The sequence below is a fragment of the Drosophila gunungcola genome (genome assembly GCF_025200985.1).
Source record: "Drosophila gunungcola strain Sukarami chromosome 3L unlocalized genomic scaffold, Dgunungcola_SK_2 000005F, whole genome shotgun sequence".
NCBI lineage: Eukaryota > Metazoa > Arthropoda > Insecta > Diptera > Drosophilidae > Drosophila > Drosophila gunungcola.
In genome coordinates this window covers 4,357,440-4,376,612 of record NW_026453180.1, presented here as the reverse complement: position 1 = coordinate 4,376,612, position 19,173 = coordinate 4,357,440, and the positions used below count along the sequence as shown (strand labels likewise).

The following is a 19,173-nucleotide window of genomic DNA, read 5'->3' as shown; positions in this document are numbered from 1 at the left end:
CAGCTGACAGTTTTGTTTGCGTAAATAAAAGATAGTGCGTGTTGCCAAAGCCTACTTGTTTTTGTTTCTGTTTGTTTGACAATGTCAATTGAGTTTCGGTTAATCGCTTCACAGGTAATTTAAATATTTGTCCATTGCATTAGGGGCCCTTATCGATGGTCTGCAGTTTGCAGTTTGCACTGGTTATGCTGTAAATTTAAACTCGGTCACGTTCAGGACGAAAAGGATGGGCGGATAGCAGGTTTGCGGGCAACTGACATTTATCATATAAAAGCAGGCAACTGTTGCTGACAGCCAGCTCCAGACAGGGCAGAAATGGGGGGGGGGTGATTCCTGGGGCAACAGGGACACGTTTTGATGGGTGCCACCAGCAGGCGAGTGTTGCACAGACAGGCACACCCCTTCTGGCCACATGTGGATTGCGGATTGGCCTCTGGGAGACCTGTAAGTTGACAGCAAACAATTCTCGGAACACCAAGCAGCGACATGTGCCAGACAGACTAAATAAAAGGCTGAAAAATGCAATGTGTATTACAACTAAATCTGATCATAAATTTTGGCTTTTTGGAAACAATTCCACACGATTTTTTCAATCGTTTTTAGACTAGTTTCCTAAAATGTATGTCGCCCAACACAAGTTTACATATTTTGTAATTGAGTAAAACAAAATTGATATGTAAATAAATTAACTATTGGGCTTTTAAGACAAATCCCAAAGGCGTTTATAAATTGATTTTGAACTAGTTTCTTAGAATATAAGTAAGCTAAATCAAAATCATTATTAACAAAATAATAAAAACAATAATGTGGCTGCCCTCCAAAATAATCTATAAAGCATTGATGTTTTAGATTTGACTAGATTTTCCATTAATTATTTGGTATAAACATAGAAACACTTGATATTTTCACTTTAAAGCTTAAAAGAAATATCTCGAGTTTTAAATTTGTATAGTTTTAAATTTGAGCTCTAAATAATGTGCAATATCCGCTTGCCAAATCAGGTCCTTGAACCCCATTTAAAGGCAACTAAATTAACATAAAAGGGCAACAACTTTTCCCAGAAATGGCCACAAAAGACCCAAAGACAAAGACACACTTGGCTCTGTTTTTTGTTCTTGCAGCATTCCGATTAAGGCCCGGTCAATTTGTTGAATGTGGCTTAAAGCGTGCACTTTATGGCTTCATTAACATTCCAGGGGCTTCAATGACACTCTTTGTACGAAAAGCAAATGGAGGCCTGAAAGAGTGGGGGGAAAACTGGGGAGAAAGACGCTGATTTAGCCATTCTGAAATGGCTAAGTGACCACCTGGCCGAGCTTTTTCTTGGTCTTATTTATGCCGTTAAAAGGAGCACGCAAGCAACAGTTTTTCTATTTTTCTTTTTTTTTCAGCTTTTTTCCACTTATTTTCGGGGGTCAATTGCCGCTTAAGTAGACAATTGACAATTTATGTTGGACAACATTTAAGAATTTACTACTCCGGGAGCGTTGAGCGCTATTTAAAAATAATTGTCACACGCTTGTAGGCCACGCAATTAATTGATATTTGGGAGCAGGTTGGTAGGCTGTCTGCTTTTAGGCAAAAAATCCACATAAACGCCAGCTGTGAGCCATTAAATTTGCTATTAGCCAAGTTGTTAAACGTCAATGCCATGCCCCTAGGAGATGTGTGTGTTCTATGTGTGTGTCTATGCCATGTTAAATTAGTTTGCCACAACCGCTGGGCTTCACATTAGCAACAACTGTTGTGGCGGCGATTGCACAACCACCCAAAAGTCAGCAGAAAGCCACCAGGACCACCCACCGAAATGGCATTGGTGCATTTGACCCTCTAGTCGAATTTCAACGAAGACCTCTCTGGCCGAAATTTACATAACCGAAAATGGCTGAAAGAAGTCGGGAGCCAAATTAAATACAGCTCAAATTCCTTGAAAATTGCAGACCAAGGGAAATAAAAAGCAAGCTAAGTTCAAAGTTCAGTTGAAACCCTGAAATCGCTGCCTTGAACTGCCTTTCTTGGCCCAAAAATGTTGGGAATTTCGCATTACCAGCAGACATTGCACATACGCAGCGTTGCCTTTTGGACGGAATTTAATTAATGGCCAAACTGCAAGGTAATTTATTGGCCATCAAAGGCAGTTACTGCCTGTGTGTTAGTCAGCACTTAATGTCCGTTTTACAAGCCCAAAAAGCGTTGCCAAAATGTCGCCTCACTGCAGAGCAACAATCGAACAGAAAAGTAGCTCAGTGGACAGGGTGTGCCTCCCTCACAAATACGTTGCAAGAACCGCCGGGTGAACTTCCGCTTCCGTTTGCGATGGCATGAGGTCACCTACAAACTACAACCAACAATCTTCTACCAGCAGCTACATTTGCCAATAATTGATTACACTTTGGCCTGAAGTTGTTGCCACACACCTCAGCAATTTCCTCCTCGGGACACCACCCCCCTTTAAGTCCTGAAACCAAATGCACTGGCAACCGCAGTGGCCATTTGTTATGCCGGTTGTCATTGGATGTCTCTCATCGAGGGCAGACTTTAAGGCCCAAGGGAGCTGTGATTGAAATAGAGCCGTCCAAAAAAGGTGCCAAGCTACAGTTAAAGAAAAAATAACTCGTTTTTTATTGAGTATTTAATATGTGCTTAAATGTTTGAGCCATTGCATTTGACTGGCTTGAGTTTAAAGTTATTGAACTAAACTAAGCCAAACTTTAAGATATGATTTTACGAGCATATTCAAAAGCATTTATCCTGTTTTTGGTAACTAAATGTATTTATATGTTGGTGATTCTTAAAATCCCTGAATAGACCTGAGCAGAAGTACTATTTTTTTACTTTCTAAATCGTAGAAATCATGACTTATTTATTTACAAATTCATGATTGATTTAGCTAGCTGATCGAAAAACTTTAAGTGTTATAGCTTGGAATATAAATCTATAAACTAAAGCAGTGGCTGGGAAGCACATTCTCCTTTTTCCCAGCCATTGATCAATGTCAAGAAATTCCTGCGACTGCAGGTCAAGCTTGAAAATTCGTTGCTCTGCTTAACGAGCAAAGTCAGAACAGTACGGGCATGTGTAGGTGGCAGGAGCTCTTCTACAGGACACGTTGAATGCAGGACATTACCGAAATGTGCGACAAACAGTCGCAGCCAGAAACGCCCTCGCCTTCGTCCATATGGCTCAAAAAAAAAGAAAAAAAGGACGACAAACGATGACAATGGCGGCAACGTCAACATCAACATACATATAACCAAACCATTTTCATTATCCTTGGACTTGTCCTTTTCGCAGGCTGACACAGACATTGGCGCAGATAGAGGCACAGATAGAGATAATGTGCATTTGGTTTTCGTATTAAAAAAATAGGACAAGCGCAAAATAGCTAAAAGGAAGGCCTCTCAAGAACTTGGGGGCTTGGTACTAAAGATGTGAAAGGAAACTTAAAGAATTTGTAGTCCTTTAGTCCTGTATACTTCATCCGGGATACTCTGTTTTTTGGATAACAATCCAAACAAAATTATACTGATTTCCTCATTCCTTTTATTTAATTAAAGTGAAAAACGAAATCTTATTATTTCCATGCTTTCCATAGTTTAAAAAACTGTTTGTTTTCTGTTTCCTATAATTTTGAATAGTACTGCTTATATTTTATTTAAATAATAACACAAATAGTTTGATTTATAATTATATATCTTAAATTTGTTTAAATAATAATTTAAACTATTAAAGCATACAATTTCTAAATGGAAATGTTTTGTTTCATAATTGTATATCTATAAATTTGAGCTTTAAGAAATACTTACAATTTGAAAATTGAAATTGTCGTTTTCCAATTGCCTAAAAACGCCTGATTTTGATTGATAACTATTTAACCAGTTTTTTTTAAGACAAACCTCTTAATTTTCTTAGCATGTGGCATAGTCTGTATCCTGGCAGATGTTGAGTCCTATTTAAAAGGAATGGGAACTCCTAGTGGAATGAAAGCCGCTGAGCGCAAATGAAAATATTTTCCAAGCAGCGCTGACACACAAATGTCACACAGATGTCAGAGCGACAAGAAAAGCAGGAAAAACTGCGGCAGGAAAATGGCAAATAAAGGAAGATGGTTCGGGCCGAAGGAGGATGACAATAATGGGCCATGTATGACCACGTTGGGTGGCAACATTTGAGCAAATACCCAAAGCAATCATCGTGATATGTTGATATGTTGACGAGGGGGCAAAATTTGTATTCATCGAGCGTTGAGTGTTTGGAACTCTGTTTTGTTAGCTGGCCTCGAGCCAAGGAACTCTTTGGGCTGCACTGTCTAATTGATGCGGATTCGGTTGTTTGACCCTTAATGCATTTTTGATGCCAGCAAGGGACCAACAATCAAACTGTTACTCAAGGGCAAAGTGCAAGCAGCTCGGTTCTTAATTACAAGCAATTATTTTCCTGCCAATTTACACCGAAAATGTATATTTTACCTAGCAAAAAGTCGTTTGTTGTCTTGGCTACGACTTTGATTCAGAAAGAACATAATAAATGTAAGAGAGGTCTTACGTTTTTGTTATTCGTAAAAGCTTAAAATAAAATTGTTACCAATTTTATTGTTCTCTATTGCCTTTTTAAGTTAATTAAAATGAATATAAATATTTCTGCGCTTTTGTTTTGACCCCAAGTATATTTGTTTTTTTAAGTAAAATAAATTTTTTTAAAGAACGCTTTTTTTCCCTGGCGCTTAAGAAATTAGCAATTTAATTGAAATTAGGATATCAGTCCCACAATTATAAGGACGTAAATTATTTATAACTCCTAAGTCTAATTCTTTGCTTTCAACTAACAAATAAATTAGCAAATCTAATTATGGTTGCGGTTTGGTCAAACAAATTGCAATTAGAGATGCAAATGTGAATGATATAGAACCAACTTTTACTTTTTTTATTTCCCTTGGCATTTGCCAGAAAATTTATGCCAGCGGAGATTATCACAGATTTTGACTTCATTTTCGTTGCCATTCACACAGTGAGAAAGATCATCTTCGCTTGTTTTTCTCTTTAGGTTTTTTTATCTATTTTTTTTCTCTATATAATATTTTGTTGTGATTATGGTGAGGGTCAAGGCCGAAGAGCAGAGTGAAAAAGGTTTTTCCGACGCCGTATCGTCTGCGTTTAATTATAAAAGTTTCAGCGGCAGAAAAAAGTTGAGCCATTCTCACTGAGAGCGTTCACTTGCAGCTTTTGGCTTGGGATTTTCACTCGGCTTTGGCTTTGGTTTTTGGTTTTGGTTTTGGTTTTAATTTTTGCGCTTTCGTTTTCGTTTCTCCACTCTTTTCCTTTTGGAATGTTAATGGTCCCCGAGATCTCAGCCGGAAATGCCTCTGACAATGCCACCACCTGGACGGCATTAGGATTGGCGGAGGAGAAATCCCTCCGAGCACATCCTGCCAACAAAGGATGTGCTCGTTGTTAAGGATTGAGGCGTGTAAACATTTCCCAACAATGAAAATGCATTTTTTCGTGCTCAAAGAAGTGTTTGTGGAAAATGTGTCCAGCAGCAACTAGAAAACCCTGCTGTTGCCCTTGCTTACCGTCTGTCTAGATTTTGCCAGAATTTTCCTCAGACTCGACTTCTCTGTTTCCCTATTTCGCAGGCAATGGCTTAATCAACGAGGCCGAGTTCCTGCAATGGGTGGGCAGGATCCAGGCGCTGCGAGACGACCAGCAGTCTCATGAGGACAGCAAGGACAGCAAGCCGGTGGACGAGGCCGATGATGTCACCGAGGACTTGATAGCCGCATTTAGGTATGCTTAGCATTTGTACTTGCAAACTTATAGGACCCAGCACTAACCGCTAATATACGCCATGTCCTGCAGAGTATTCGATCGGGATGGTAATGGGTTTATAACGCGCGACGAGCTGCAGACCGCCATGGAGATGATTGGGGAGCCCTTGAACGAGCAGCAGCTGGAGCAGCTGCTGGTCATCGCCGACTTGGATCAGGATGGCCGCATCAATTACGAGGGTGAGTGCAGCCGCTGACACACGAGGCACAAAGGACACTGCTGACGCAGGCGTTCGCACGGAAGGACATGTGTGCACGGCAAAAATATAGCCATCAAAATGTTTTGCAAATCAAGGAAATTGTAGTCCCAATTTTAGTCAAATTGGATTTTGAAAACTGGCAAATCGAGATTTGGAATTGTAATTTTGGGTAACATGTGAATTTGGGTGAATTTATCTTATGTTATTATGTAATTTTAAAAAATTCAACATTTTTTCAAATTATTTTAAATTTCTATATTTTAATTCAAGCATATCAGACATTCTTTTACAAACTTTTTATAAAAAAAAATATTTCTTTAGGTTTAATTTTGTTAAGTTTGGAAAAAAAAACGACAAATTTCACATTATACCCTCTGAACGAAGCTCTTCATCTCAGTGTAATCGACATTTGCCTTATATAAGCAGTCAACTATTTTTTATTGCATACTTTTAAGCTTAAATGTCCTTAGAGGAACAAAATAATTTCGATAATACTCGTCTTTGCTGGAAAAAATTAAACTTTAACTGTTTCATTTCTGCATAATTGTGCTCTTGAAACAAAACTATGTTCATAAATAATTGAAGCTATACATTAGGAAAAAAAATTCATTCTATATGTATTATTATTATTATTATTATTCTGTATAATTGGAAAAAGCCTCCAAAGGCTTTGATCCTTGGGTTCTGGTATGGAAAACTGCCAAACTGATGTCAATATTTGTCCTAAGCACCGAAAACCGTACGCCCATAAATCAGCTAGACAAATAAGGCGAAAACAAAGTTTATTAACCTCAAGTAACAGCAACAGGAGTTCACCTAATGCGGCCGAAGGTTTATTTGTTTGTTTACTCGTAAAGTTTTTTATACCCGCTACTTGCAACCTTGCTGGGCTTATTGGGTTTTCATAGACTGAGTCCCTAGAACTAGAACTAGTATTTTATGATTCACTTACTGAAACTAGTAGCTGGAATATTGAGCATAAAAGCCATTTAATTTCAAAAAATCACTTTTTAAATATAAGGGAGTAACGAAAAATTAAGTTTCATTGAAAATGGTTTTTTTGATTGATCCAATATTGGAGTTACAGCCTTGTAAAGGCTTTCATTTCATGATATTAAATGAATCAAAGAACCACAAAGCTTAAGACCTTTTTAACAGATTTAAATGTACATTTCAAAGATTTCCTTTTACTTCGGGCATCGTTCTTAAATTTATTCTGCTTGAAAGGTATCTTCTAGTCGTACACTGTGATGAATTCCAACACTGTGATGAGGTCTGGAGCTAAACTTAAGTCGCAGACATAAAAAGTTTTTGATAAAGAAAATAGCTACAAAAGAAAGAAAAAGTCCATAATGCAGTTGACCCAGAATGAAGTGGCAGCACCTCGCCTTAGTGTCAACACCCACGTATTACTATGCACTAATGGCAAAAAGGGACAACACAGAATTCCGTAGCGTGGCATTAAATTTGTTTAATAAACTTAAACTAATACGGGGACATGCTCGACTCAAGTGTCCTCTTTGTACATGGTTTTTTCTCGCTTTTTTGCTGTTTGCCCGGCTTGGCATCCCTCGTATCATTAGGTTCATATGCCATCGCCTCGCTAGTTGATACTTTGACCTTGTAACGCATTGACATGTCAGCGCAGAACACCCAACCACCCAACAAGCCAACCACCCACAAAGTTCGAAAGGCCCAGCCCGCAACCCGCATTTGTTTGCTGGCATCTGCAATTTATTTACTCATTTTGCTGCTGTCTTTGCCTTCACGCTATTTACTTTGCACGGCATCGACAACGGCCAACATTGCGTATACTTTATACGTTTGTTCGGTATACGCAACGTTGTCCGTTCCATTTTTGCTGACAGTGCAGTGTTGTTTGGCCGGAGGATCGGGTCGATTGGCCGGAGCAACACGTACGCCAACCACGCCCATGAAAAAATAGTAGTTCGTTCTTTCGGGGCGTGATTACCCAGAGGCGACAGCTTATATAGTTTGGCCGTCTCATCTGTAAAATGTTTTTGCCTCGGTAGACAAAACTGTTAAGGGAAATGGTCGTCCTTCTGAAAATCAGGATTATTTCCTTTAATTTGGTCACGTAAGTGGTTGGTGTTTTGACGTTTATTGGTAAAGAGATCTACCGCATTTAAAAACAATGAAATTAACATACTGATTTTCATTTTAAAGAAATTGTAGAATTCCTGAATTGTGGGCATTTAAATTCTTGTTTTTTTAGGAACTTGTGGAATTATAATGAAAGCCACACTTAAAAGCCACATTTAAAAACATAAACTGCGTTTAGGTAAATAATTTCGCGTAAAACAACCAATGTTGAATGTGTTATTATAAAAATGTATTGTGTTATAAATGTTTCCGGTGTCAACAATTATATTTAATGGACTCTTTTCCCATTTTAATTTCAGAATTCACGAGACTTTTGCTCTAAGCAGTTTTACGCCCGACATGGAGGCATGGTCAACTGTAACCCCGGAATATTTCGAGTGGAATGCGCCCCGAGTTACCCCTTCAGCATAATTGTTAAGCTTTTAAGAATATACTCAGACAGGCATTAAAAAATAATGCAACAAAATGTGCAGAACACAATTGTTTGAAATTTTATACAAAATATAAAACTTATTTATAAAAGGGTTTGAAAAAAATGCAAGGCAGGCCACACACACACATCCATAAAGTTTTCGTTTAATTCAAAACCCACCCACACACACACACACACACACATATATTCATATGTAAATTAGTTTCAAAGTTTGGTCGATTGTAAAAAATGAATTACTGATTTTCTCTACAATTTATGATAAATCAGCATTTGAAAAATCTAAATGGAGGAAGTTAAACTAATTTTGGTAGACAATTGCGTTGAAAATTATTTAAATCACACAAAGACACACACAACATAAACATACAACATATAAAATGCATATTCGGATAAGTCTGAGCGCGTGAGTGATATTGTGTTTAGGGTGCTGCAAAAACAAAGAGCAAACAAATGGAAAACTACAAAAAAAAATTACAATAAAAATATATCTTAATTCGGAGAAAGTCAGCAAGTGGATTCATATATTTGTATTTTATTGTAGTTATGCTGCTTTCAATGTATGCGTGTTTCAAATACCCCAAACAAACAAAAATTGTTTCAAATTTGTTAGAATAAGGAAATAAATGTTAACAATTTATATAAGAAAACAAAAGATTTAATTTCAGTTGGGAAATTGTCTTGAATAGCTGTCAAAACATCGGTGGCATCGTTTATAAAACTTTAAAGCTCATTATCAAATTACCCATATTTTGTAAACTTAAAAAACAGAGCTAAAGAAAATGTTATGTTTTTTTTTTGGTCGGGTATAATCTATACTCTTAATGATTTTGTTAGCTCTCTTATATAGGCATAAAAATCAGATAAGGCGAACAGTAAAAATTATATTTAATGTTAATTGTTATTATTACGTTAATTAACAATAACCAACATCACGAATGGAACATTTCAGAGTTCTTAGTATACTTAAATATCTAGCAAATTTAAATTTTATTAATTTATTTTTGTTGGTTTAAAAATTTGTTTTTAAAAATTCAAGTCCATTGCATATTGCCGTCCCATAGATAATTCATCAAGAAACAACAAATTATTTTTATAACAAGTACAACTCATCGATTTAAGGCATTGCGGTTTCAAAAAATTATTTTCATTATTAATTTCTATGCCTTTTTTTATACAAATTTAAAGGTGTTAAAACAAAACAGAAATCAAATTTAAACAAAAAATAAATTAAACAAAAGTGCTCTTTTGAAAATCAGTGAAACGAGAATTAAAAATATATTTACATTTAAACACTTTATGAATAAAGTTGGGTAAATAAAAAAATAACCAGGTCAAAGGTACAAATAGAAAAATGGGTAAAAAACAAGGAAAGCAAACAAGGAAACCACATTTTTTGTATGGTATTTACAACAGGACTGCAAAGGCAAAGCTAATTTGAACCTAGTCAAAAATCAAAAACCGAATCAAACTAAACTTTAACCCAAAATATTGAATATACCGATAAATGTACTTCAATTCAAGTAGTTTTTTATGACCTCTAAATGTGCTTAACAACTATATGCAGTACTATACATATACCTACCAAACAATTTACTACTTATATACATGATTACTGTTTATGTTACGGTCAAACTACATACTTACTATTATCTTCTATATATATAGATACTGGATAACACGAAACAAACAACAACTAAGACATTATCTGTATGAGAACTTAAAGTGGTAGATATTTCGTTTAGGTATTAATGATTTCATGATTTATAAACGCGATTGCGAGTCGGAAAACGAGATGTGACATAATAAATAACGGTACACCAACGCTCAATAGATGTTTTATTACTAATAGTTTAATATATGTAGTAGGCTTCTGCAGCTTCTGTCAGTTTGGAAATCTAGAAATCGTAGTACCTATAAAGTTGTGCTGTTCGGTTTAACAAACGTTTCCTAAATTTCTGGCTCTGCGCAAAATATTGTGTATATTTTTTTTGAAGACTTCTAACGCGGTTAAGTTACGACAATGGGTGAACCCGAGGAAAAAGTGAGTACATCAGTAAAATCTAATCCATTTGCTTTTGTGGGAACTGCAGTTTGCGATTCAATACTATGATGCATATTCGACTAAACTCTGGTTTGTCATTAACATTACCAAGTAGACCACAAGGATACATAAATGCTCAGTAAGCCCCTTAGAAATTTTTTGGGTATTCAAACACTAACAAAAAAATAGCTATATCAAAAATTCCTTACATACTTTTTTGTCAAAAATTTTTTGAAATCTTTTTTGGAAAGAATATACAGGAAATAATTGTTTTCAGAGAAAAATTATATTTAATGGTTTTTGATTGAAAGATATAAGAAATAATTACTAATATCATGAATAAGTAGTAATATGCAAGACAAATTCAAAGAGCTTATGAATAAGTCCTCAAAAATCAAAAATACTAGAAATGCAAAAACGCTTTTTTAGATTTCTCACGAATGCGTTGCGATATATCGATATCATCGATATCCACTATCGCTAAAAGTCCACCACTGAGCTCACGAGGAGCAGCACGGTATAAAATCAATTTTTATTGAAATTTTAAGCGACTGCGAACGAAAATTCCGCTGAGGCTCAATTAAATGCCAATGCGAACTGCATTTTGCGATCAATTTCCGTGATAAGTTCTGTAAGGGACCTTTCAAGGGGTAGCTATAAGGGCAAACCCTAGATTTTCCGAGCGTGTGCGTTGATTTAAAGCCGCAAAAGTGGATACCGAAACAGTGAAAATCGAGGATTTGATGGACTCTGATCCTGAAATCGAGTTCATTGAAAAGGACAGCGGGATGTCATCGTTGGGCGGCAGCAAGGACGAGACGCCCGAGCGGCGGGCAGTGGCGGCCGTAAGTAAAAAAACGTGGAGGCCCCTCGGAAACCCCCTCCGTATTCCCGATTCCCCTCAGTTCTTATCATGCTCACGTAATTGTCGGTCAATCGCAGCAGCTGTCCCACAGAAGCGACTTCTTGATGCCCTGTACTAATCAACTTGTTTTCCCCTGCTTTTTTACAGACTTCAAATGAGCCACAAGGCGAGAATTACGATGATGTAAGTGGACCTGTTTGTAAACACAACATGCAATCTAACCTCAAACTTGAGGAGCATAAAGCCCACCATAAGGACTTTATTAAAGAAGAAATTTCCTTTTTGTATCCTTACTTTGAAGGCTTTTAACTTAATTTATAGATTTAATTTATATATTATTTGGTTAAGAAATCTATCAGCTGTTAGCCAAAACGTGCTAGTACGTTAAAAAAAAGGTCATTGTCACTATGTATGTGAATTTTCATTCTTTCTTTCTTTTATAATAAAGAAATTTTTAGAGTTTTAAAGGAACTATTTAAATTCCTGTTAAGACAACAATAGAAACAAGCAAATTGAATGTTAAAGGCATTATCATTATTGGCCCTAAGTATAGGTCATTTTTTAAAATTTATTTCTCAATATAAATGAATTGTAGTGTTATATACCCTTCTAAATTCCTTAATTCATTATAAATATTAAAAAATATAAGTAAATTATTTTTGATTATTTTGATAATTTTTAAAATGAATATTATCCATATTTAAACTTTTTCTTGCGAGGTTATTTGTGGAATTTTATCCAAAACGTTAATCTGATAAAGCTCTTCTTCAGGGAGGCTTAAATTAATTTTTGTATACTAGTAAAGAATAGTACTAAAATTTCTAACTCTGCACTTTAACCCAGTTCATACAGAAATCCACATCATATTTACAAAAGCATTCTACTTGAAGTTTTCATGATTTTGTTAATCATCATGGCTTAAGTCCTTTTCATTGACATCTTTGTATCTTAGTACAGAAATGTACTAAGATGAAATAAAATACAATAAAATACACAATTTCTGATACACCCCTTCATGCCATTTCCCACAGGAACCCGAGGAGTCGGCGTCCGAGCGAATCTGGGGCCTGACAGAGATGTTCCCGGAACCACTGCGCAACGCGGTCGGAGCTGTGAGCAAAGCCACTGTGAGCGGAGTCAAGGGATTCTACACGTTCTCGTGCAACGCCAGCTGGATATTCTTCACCAGCTCGGTGATCCTGTTCGCACCGGTCATCTTCGAGACGGAGCGCGCCCAGATGGAGGAGCTGCAAAAGTCGCAGCAGAAGCAGGTGCTCCTGGGACCCAGCAGCGCGATGGGCCCTGGAGGATCCTCGCCCAGCTTACCCTTGATTCGTTAACCGAGAGACACCCTACACCCTACACCCTACCACATACGCATATTAGCTCTACGAAAACCGGCAGCGGAACTCCGGAAATTGCCACACGTTAGCTTAAGTTTGTCGATACCAATCAATCCCAGTCGAAATCGAGAGGTTGAGGACGTCCCCCGAATGGCCGAAGCAATTGCGCCAGCAATAGCACCCCAAAAGTAGTCACCCATCATCAAATGCCACTCCATAGCCCAGCATTTACACATCCACATTCAAGGAACTCCCTTCCGGTCCATGGAAACGTCGTCCTCTTCGATCGAAGCGAACAGTTGCAAAACTTCAGATAGGTGTTAGCATTGTAGTTGGCGTACAGTGTATAAACAAAGCAACCACTACGGTTTAAACCAATTAATAAAACTACGTTTATTAATAGTTAAAATTTCAACTGTTGAAGTTTTGTTTTCATGTGGTTGCTGTTCATGTTTATAATGTTGTTTAATGTAATTTTGAGTATTGGAGGGTAACGTAGTTTAAAAAAAATTCTAAGCAAAAATGCACGAATGCTAGTATTTTTCATAATTTGAACTGAAATTCTTTAAAGATTACGATTTGTCAGTTGTAAAACCCTTACAAATCAAACCAAACCAAACTAAAAAGAATCGTGGAATGAAGATTTGTTTATACTTTAAACATGGAAATATCAAATCTTTGTTTCATTATTGATTTCAAAACTAATCAATCATATTAAGAGTTTAAGTAGTTCCCCAAAAAACTGAAAGTATAATGGAGATTCTCCATATAAACGTAAAAATAATTTTATTTAGATTCAACCACTTACTGCAAGCCTAGGGACTCCCCAGATACTCCCTGGGAATCGGATGGTCCGTGAAATAACGCCGGAACTCGCCAGCATACTTGTTGCGCAAGTTGCGCTCCCCAAATTCGTTGAAACGCTGGGCCAGGAACACAAAAACATCCAAAACTTTGGCATGAGCTGAGAGCTTCTTGAAGGATTTGGCGGCTCGCTCAAGGATGTCCAGAGACTTGAGGAGCTGCGCCTTTCGCTCCTCCACATTGTTCTGACTGATGGCCAGCAGGCAGCGAACGAACACAAAATCTGTTTTGGCCCGCTCGTAGAGACCACCATTGATGTGGATGTCATGCATGCAGCGCTTTATGGCCTGATATGCTTTCTGCGGCATTCCGAGGAGCAGAAGTTGCTGGGCCAACAGCAGGTCCACCAAGGCCAACTCGTAATCCATCTGTGAGTCAGCCATTTCCTCGGCCACGCGCAGCAGAAGCATAGTGGTTTCGCTTGAAAAACGACCATCCGCCATGCCACAATAGCCGAGAAGGACTTGAACCCGCATTTTCAGGAGGAAAGGCAGGTTTTCCTGCCTGGCCAGCTTGTCCAGCAGGCGTCTGGCATTGAAGAACTCCCTTTTGGCCACGTATATGGAAGCCCTTTGCATTATGGCATCCGAGGAGTCTAGCAAATACAGCTGATCGCAGGCTTTCAAGGCATCATGCCAACGGCACTGGTAAATGCCCGCTTGGATGACCACATGGCATTGGCTGATCATCCAGCTCTCTGCGCTGGGCATACGGGGAAAGCGCTCCTTCGCCCGGTGCAGCAGCACTTTGGATAGTTGCGGCTCTCCCTGCAGCTGAAGCCACAGGGCGTAGCTGGCCAAAGCGCTGCCCAAGCCCGAAGATCCGTTGCCAAAACGATCGCGGGCTGATAGTAAAACCTGGGAGTACAGGGCAGCCAGTTCGTGCCTTCCATAAGCAGACCACACGGCACTCCTTAGGGCCAAAGCCTCCGAAGAGTGGTCGGGAAAGTTGTTAAGATTGGTGAGATTGTCGCTGTGCTGCAGGAGATCGAAGAGTTTCAAGGGCTGATAGCCAGCCACTGTTCCCAGTTTTACAGCAAAGTGCAGGGCTAAAGTGTAGTTCTGCAGCAAAGACCTATCCACTTCGTTGGCATCCTGCACACTCTTTTGCACAGCGGACAAGGGCAGCTCGTCCCTGAGCAGGCAGTACCAGGTATTGGCCAGATTGAGACTCCTTTTGTCGCCGTGCTCCTGGGCCAACATAATGCTTTCCCTGAGCGCCACTAGAGCTTCATCGCGATGACCAAAAGTGGCATGCAGCACTGCCAAATTGACGCAAAAGTACTGATAGCCCTTCTCCTGGCTCATCAGCCTCACGGGACTGCGATCCAAAGCTCTGTGCAGAGCAGAGAGTGCATTATTGTAGTCCCTCACCCTCAACTGGTTCATGTAGCCCAGGAAATAGGGGGTGGTTGTGAGTGGCAGGTCGTGTATGATCTCCTGGATCTTCTTTTGCAGCTCCAAAGGCGGCAAAGCCATCCGCTCATTGCTCTCCAGCAGTTCCGACTGCTTGTTGATGAAAAACTTGGCCTGTTTTGGCGCCCATTTGCTCAGCGGATTGCGTTCTAGAGCTTCGATCTCGTTTTTCTTTACAGTTTCAGGATCTGCAGGCTTTTCCGTAATAGGATTTGGAGGTGGAGTCTCTTCCCGGTGGAGTATGCCACCAGCTACGGCCATTCTCGAGCCAGAGGCTGCTGCACGAACTCCTCGCTCGTAATAGGAGCAAATGTTTTTGTACATATCCATCATTTCGGGGAAACTGAGGCGTTCCAGGACCACGCCCACTCTGCGCACATAGACGCCCACCATGCTGAACTGGCTAATGCCGTAGTTCTCGTTTAGGATCTCATCGATGTTCTGGATCTCTGTGAAATCAAACAGGGACTCTATGCTGCCCGCACAGAATTCGGCCATGGCTTTTTCGAAGGATTCCAGCATCAGGGTGTCCAGTTTATATCTGCCCGTGGTCAGCAAACTGTGCAGCTCATTGTAGCTCTTATCGGCCTCCTGGACCAGCTTGAAGACAAGCATATAGAACATGCGACGTCGCTGGGAGCCCATGGATACGCCGGTATCCAAACAGGACTTCTTATTCTATGGGAATGTAGAAATGGGTAATATCAGGTTTTGGGGTCTTTAAACTTGGGGGTACCTACAATCACATATTGCTTCAGCAATATCAGTACGGTTATCTTGTGCGCCGTGGGTGTTTCAATGCGGGGTGGCTCGATTTTGGAGGAGGGCTCCAACGTGTCCAGCTCCTCAAACAGATTCATGATTTAATTTTCAATTTAAGTGCACAGATTACTTTTCCTATTTGCCGGCAAAACGTAAACAATAAAACCAGCCGCCGCAGCCAACTTAGCTTCGTTAGAGATGGCAAGCAGTTGAGAAAAATGGCAAGCAGTTGAGCTTTCAGCCATCTGGCAACTCTAGAAGGCGCGTGTTTTGAATATTGGTTAATTCCAATTGGAAATACAATCAGAAGGCGCGTGTTTTGAACATTAGTTAGTTCCACTTGGAAATAAAATCAGAGGCTTATATAAACATGAAATACATATATAAATATATTGCTTGGTTTATATTTTATTTTACATATTAAAGACAAACATAAGACCACAAAATGTAACTATACATCTTTTAAGCTCCAAACTAGAGCTGCTCCTTAAATTGGTTTCAATTTATGGCACCTGGCGCACCCAAATAAACAATAACTGATTACGCGCGCTCCATCGAACTGCCCATACGATCAAAGTCCATAAAGCAAGGAAAAATGCACATGCCAACCGTAAACCGTACGCTTCTCCAAATTGTATTTGCTTTAAATCAACGAAAGCACAAAGTTCACTAGACAACTACCCGGTTAAACGCTAGCCAAAATGTGTAAATGTGTAATGTGGAATAGGTAATTGGTAATACAGCGAATGTGTGTGTCGCGGGGACCTCCATCCTACAGATCCGATCCTACAGGACGAACGGGAAGATGGAGCGGCGCTGGCGTGGATAGTCCTTGAACTCCTTCTTGTAGTTGCGGTGCTTGGCCAGAGCCCACACGGTCATCTGGAAAGCTCCGGCGAAGGCGAACAGATAGGCGGCCAGGCAAGAGGTCAGCACGGAGAAGGAAACCCAGGCACCGATCTCGTACGTGTAGTTGGGGCACGAAACCAAGCTGGAGTTGGGGAAGTGCCAATTAAAATACTAGTTTGGATAAAGGTTTATAGTATCTACTCACTTGAACAGCTTGGTCAGGGGATTGGCATCGGGCACGGGAATCTTGCGCACTTTGGTTCCCGGTGGACGCAAGTTTCGCAGGGCAATGTGCACCGAAAAGTTGCCCAGTTCGCAGAGCTGAAAGTGGAAAGTCAAGTAAGAATAAAAGTTGGCCAAATATGGGAATATGACGACTAGTAATTGAAAACTTAAAGACATCAAAGTATTGATATGCAATTATGGTGATTCATACATAGTTTGAATTTTTTTTATGTTTTCTTATCGCCTAACGTTTTGGTCATGATTTCAATTAATAGTAAAGATAAAGAATGCTAAGCATTCTGGTAATTGGTTTAAGTATGTTAATGCGATTGGTAAATTTAAAGCCAAAAAAAATAAAATGCATAAACTATAACCTGCATTTAAACAAATTTTGAGAATGAACAACATATAACATTTTTACAAAAGAAGCAAAACATATGCTTCTTAACTAAATAGTATTTCATAAATAAAGCATAGTGCTCTCAAAATGCCAAATATTTTGTAGGCTTTTATAAAATATTTAAACTGCCAAGTAATGACTTAATTTTATCGAATTGACAATAAACATTAAACCATTTTAAAAGATTTAATTTATAAGTTTTTACTGATTAATTAATGATATGGACACTAATGAGTTAAATCTTTTCTCACATATCTTGTTAAATAATTGTATTATAAATTTAAATTGACATACACCTTATAAAAATGACCAAGTTAATAAGTTACTTGTTTATTAATGTAAATTTATGTTGTTACTGGTAAAAAAGAATTTTTTTTGGAAATCCTTTGGCATTGAGAGGGTTTTAAGATTACAAAAAAAAAACATTTACAGTATTTATCACCCAAATCCAAACCCAAAAATACTTACAGCAAAAGCGCCGAGAGCTGCCCAAACAGTGCACATGCAGGGCGAGGTGAACTGCGGATGGTTCACGTGGTAGGACACATAGGCCGTGAATCCCCAGTAGTAGGTGCAGTTCTTGAAGAGATTCCTCAGCGGCATGGTGGCATGGGAGAACCGGTGGACGAAGATGGTCTCCAGCAGACGCTTCACATAGTGGACCGTATAGCAGCCAGCGGCAATACTAAAAAATATAAAGAAAAGAAAGCGGGTTACTGGGTGAACCAACATCCAAAGTTCGTGGATAATTATGCAGAGCTGTTGCGTTTTAGTTTGCATAAGCGACGAGGTCAATTCGGTCGGAAATCGAATGAAAGATTTCAGCGACTTTCTAATATACTCACTGGGTGGTGAGGGAAATCGGCAAAGTGGCCGACTTGCCGTAGATTAACTCTGGCCGGAAATAGAAAATCAAGTATACGATCAGGGGACCGGCGTATTCGGCGAGAAAGACGGTTTTCCAGCCAATCTGGGGACCCAGATCTTTCACATAAACCTTATCGCCGGTTCGCAGGGATAGGGATTCCAATGTGTCCGTATCCTTCAGACTTTTCCCCTTGAGTTCCAATCGCAGCGATTGCCGATTGGCATCCGGCGTTTGCTTCAAGCTCTTGTGGATTAGGGCGCGCAGATCCCCGATGGGCGTGGCGCCGGAGGGCACCTTCACCTTTCCGTAGGGCTTGCTGTTCTTCGCGTTCACTATCTCCAGCTCCATTTTGCGTCCGGTCCGCGCTTGCAATCTATAATGTCCGAAATCGAAAGCTGGAAAAAAAATCGGCGATACCAGGTGGGCCGGGTGTGACCGTATCTAGGTGGTAGAAAAATCCACTAGCTCAGGTATGGTCACTCAATCAAGTGGCACTAAATTTATTTATTTGCTGAATTGCCAGGTTTTTTCGATTATGTTAACAACTTAACTTACTAAAGCAGTTTAAAAAAACGTCAACAAAATTTTTTTTATTTATACAACGGGAGGTAGAAGTTTTATGACAACTGTTTTAAACTTTTATGTAAGTGAAGACTGGATTATGAATTAATGTTATTAAAACCATTCTTTTTGTAAACAAAGTTTTTATAAAAATATTATATACAAAATTTAAAAATTAATATAAGCGATGGCAACCACCAGCAGTTTTTTTACAAATAAAAGTGTGTCGAATCTTACAAAGGAAATTAACATTTTTAATGAGTGTCAAGACTAGATTATGGAATTATATTATTAAAAAGATTTTACAAATAACTTTTTGATTTATAAAAAGGATATTTCTTAAGATTTAAATTTTGTCTGATTTCTACAGTAATCATAATTAATGTTTATTTCCAA

General features: G+C 38.8%; 4 protein-coding genes across 14 annotated transcripts in view; 2 read left to right on the top strand and 2 right to left on the bottom strand.

Annotated features, from left to right (window-relative positions):
* The window catches only part of LOC128259400 (calcium-binding protein E63-1), a 30,387-nt gene extending 20,023 nt beyond the window's left edge, over positions 1-10,364 (top strand). For all 9 annotated transcript variants that reach the window (XM_052991745.1, XM_052991747.1, XM_052991746.1 and 6 more), the window contains 3 exons: positions 5,636-5,786; positions 5,859-6,007; positions 8,451-10,364. In XM_052991745.1, coding sequence (XP_052847705.1) covers positions 5,636-5,786; positions 5,859-6,007; positions 8,451-8,473 — 323 coding nt within the window. In that variant the 3' untranslated portion in view covers positions 8,474-10,364. The remainder of the gene's footprint in view (positions 1-5,635; positions 5,787-5,858; positions 6,008-8,450) is intronic.
* Positions 10,365-10,477: 113 nt separating this feature from the next.
* LOC128259403 (mitochondrial import receptor subunit TOM22 homolog) lies at positions 10,478-13,248 on the top strand. Of its 2 annotated transcripts, none has more exons than XM_052991755.1 (3): positions 10,478-10,625; positions 11,638-11,673; positions 12,522-13,248. In XM_052991755.1, exons 1-3 carry the CDS (start codon positions 10,605-10,607, stop codon positions 12,828-12,830), a joined length of 366 nt encoding a protein of 121 aa, XP_052847715.1. In that variant the 5' UTR covers positions 10,478-10,604; the 3' UTR covers positions 12,831-13,248. The 2 variants fall into 2 exon arrangements, with proteins under 2 accessions (XP_052847715.1, XP_052847714.1); XM_052991754.1 differs by lacking the exon at positions 10,478-10,625 and adding an exon at positions 11,099-11,470.
* On the bottom strand, positions 13,197-16,055 carry LOC128259393 (anaphase-promoting complex subunit 5). Of its 2 annotated transcripts, XM_052991733.1 has the most exons (3): positions 15,853-16,055; positions 13,642-15,790; positions 13,197-13,575 (listed from the first exon to the last, which is right to left on the bottom strand). In XM_052991733.1, the coding sequence occupies exons 1-2, from the start codon at positions 15,970-15,972 to the stop codon at positions 13,649-13,651; spliced, it is 2,262 nt and encodes a 753-aa protein (XP_052847693.1). In that variant the 5' UTR covers positions 15,973-16,055; the 3' UTR covers positions 13,197-13,575; positions 13,642-13,648. The 2 variants fall into 2 exon arrangements, with proteins under 2 accessions (XP_052847693.1, XP_052847692.1); XM_052991732.1 differs by lacking the exon at positions 13,197-13,575 and having other exon boundaries at positions 13,603-15,790.
* A 437-nt stretch (positions 16,056-16,492) lies between these two features.
* Positions 16,493-18,663, bottom strand: LOC128259378 (very-long-chain enoyl-CoA reductase). Its single transcript, XM_052991710.1, has 4 exons — positions 18,194-18,663; positions 17,817-18,033; positions 16,929-17,044; positions 16,493-16,865 (listed from the first exon to the last, which is right to left on the bottom strand). Exons 1-4 carry the CDS (start codon positions 18,562-18,564, stop codon positions 16,661-16,663), a joined length of 909 nt encoding a protein of 302 aa, XP_052847670.1. The 5' UTR covers positions 18,565-18,663; the 3' UTR covers positions 16,493-16,660.
* Between the last annotated feature and the right edge of the window lie 510 nt (positions 18,664-19,173).

Bases quoted from the DNA above. Each gene is read 5' to 3' on its own strand.
- LOC128259403 (XM_052991754.1), top strand. From the start codon at position 11,369: ATGGACTCTGATCCTGAAATCGAGTTCATTGAAAAGGACAGCGGGATG. The intron at 11,471-11,637 runs GTAAGTAAAAAA...GCTTTTTTACAG, and splicing joins AGCGGCGGGCAGTGGCGGCC to ACTTCAAATGAGCCACAAGG. The intron at 11,674-12,521 runs GTAAGTGGACCT...CATTTCCCACAG, and splicing joins AAGGCGAGAATTACGATGAT to GAACCCGAGGAGTCGGCGTC.
- LOC128259393 (XM_052991733.1), bottom strand. From the start codon at position 15,972: ATGAATCTGTTTGAGGAGCTGGACACGTTGGAGCCCTCCTCCAAAATC. The intron at 15,791-15,852 runs GTAGGTACCCCC...ACATTCCCATAG, and splicing joins TGCTGAAGCAATATGTGATT to AATAAGAAGTCCTGTTTGGA.
- LOC128259378 (XM_052991710.1), bottom strand. From the start codon at position 18,564: ATGGAGCTGGAGATAGTGAACGCGAAGAACAGCAAGCCCTACGGAAAG. The intron at 17,045-17,816 runs GTAAGTATTTTT...TTCCACTTTCAG, and splicing joins CAGCTCTCGGCGCTTTTGCT to CTCTGCGAACTGGGCAACTT. The intron at 16,866-16,928 runs GTGAGTAGATAC...CCCCAACTCCAG, and splicing joins CCCCTGACCAAGCTGTTCAA to CTTGGTTTCGTGCCCCAACT.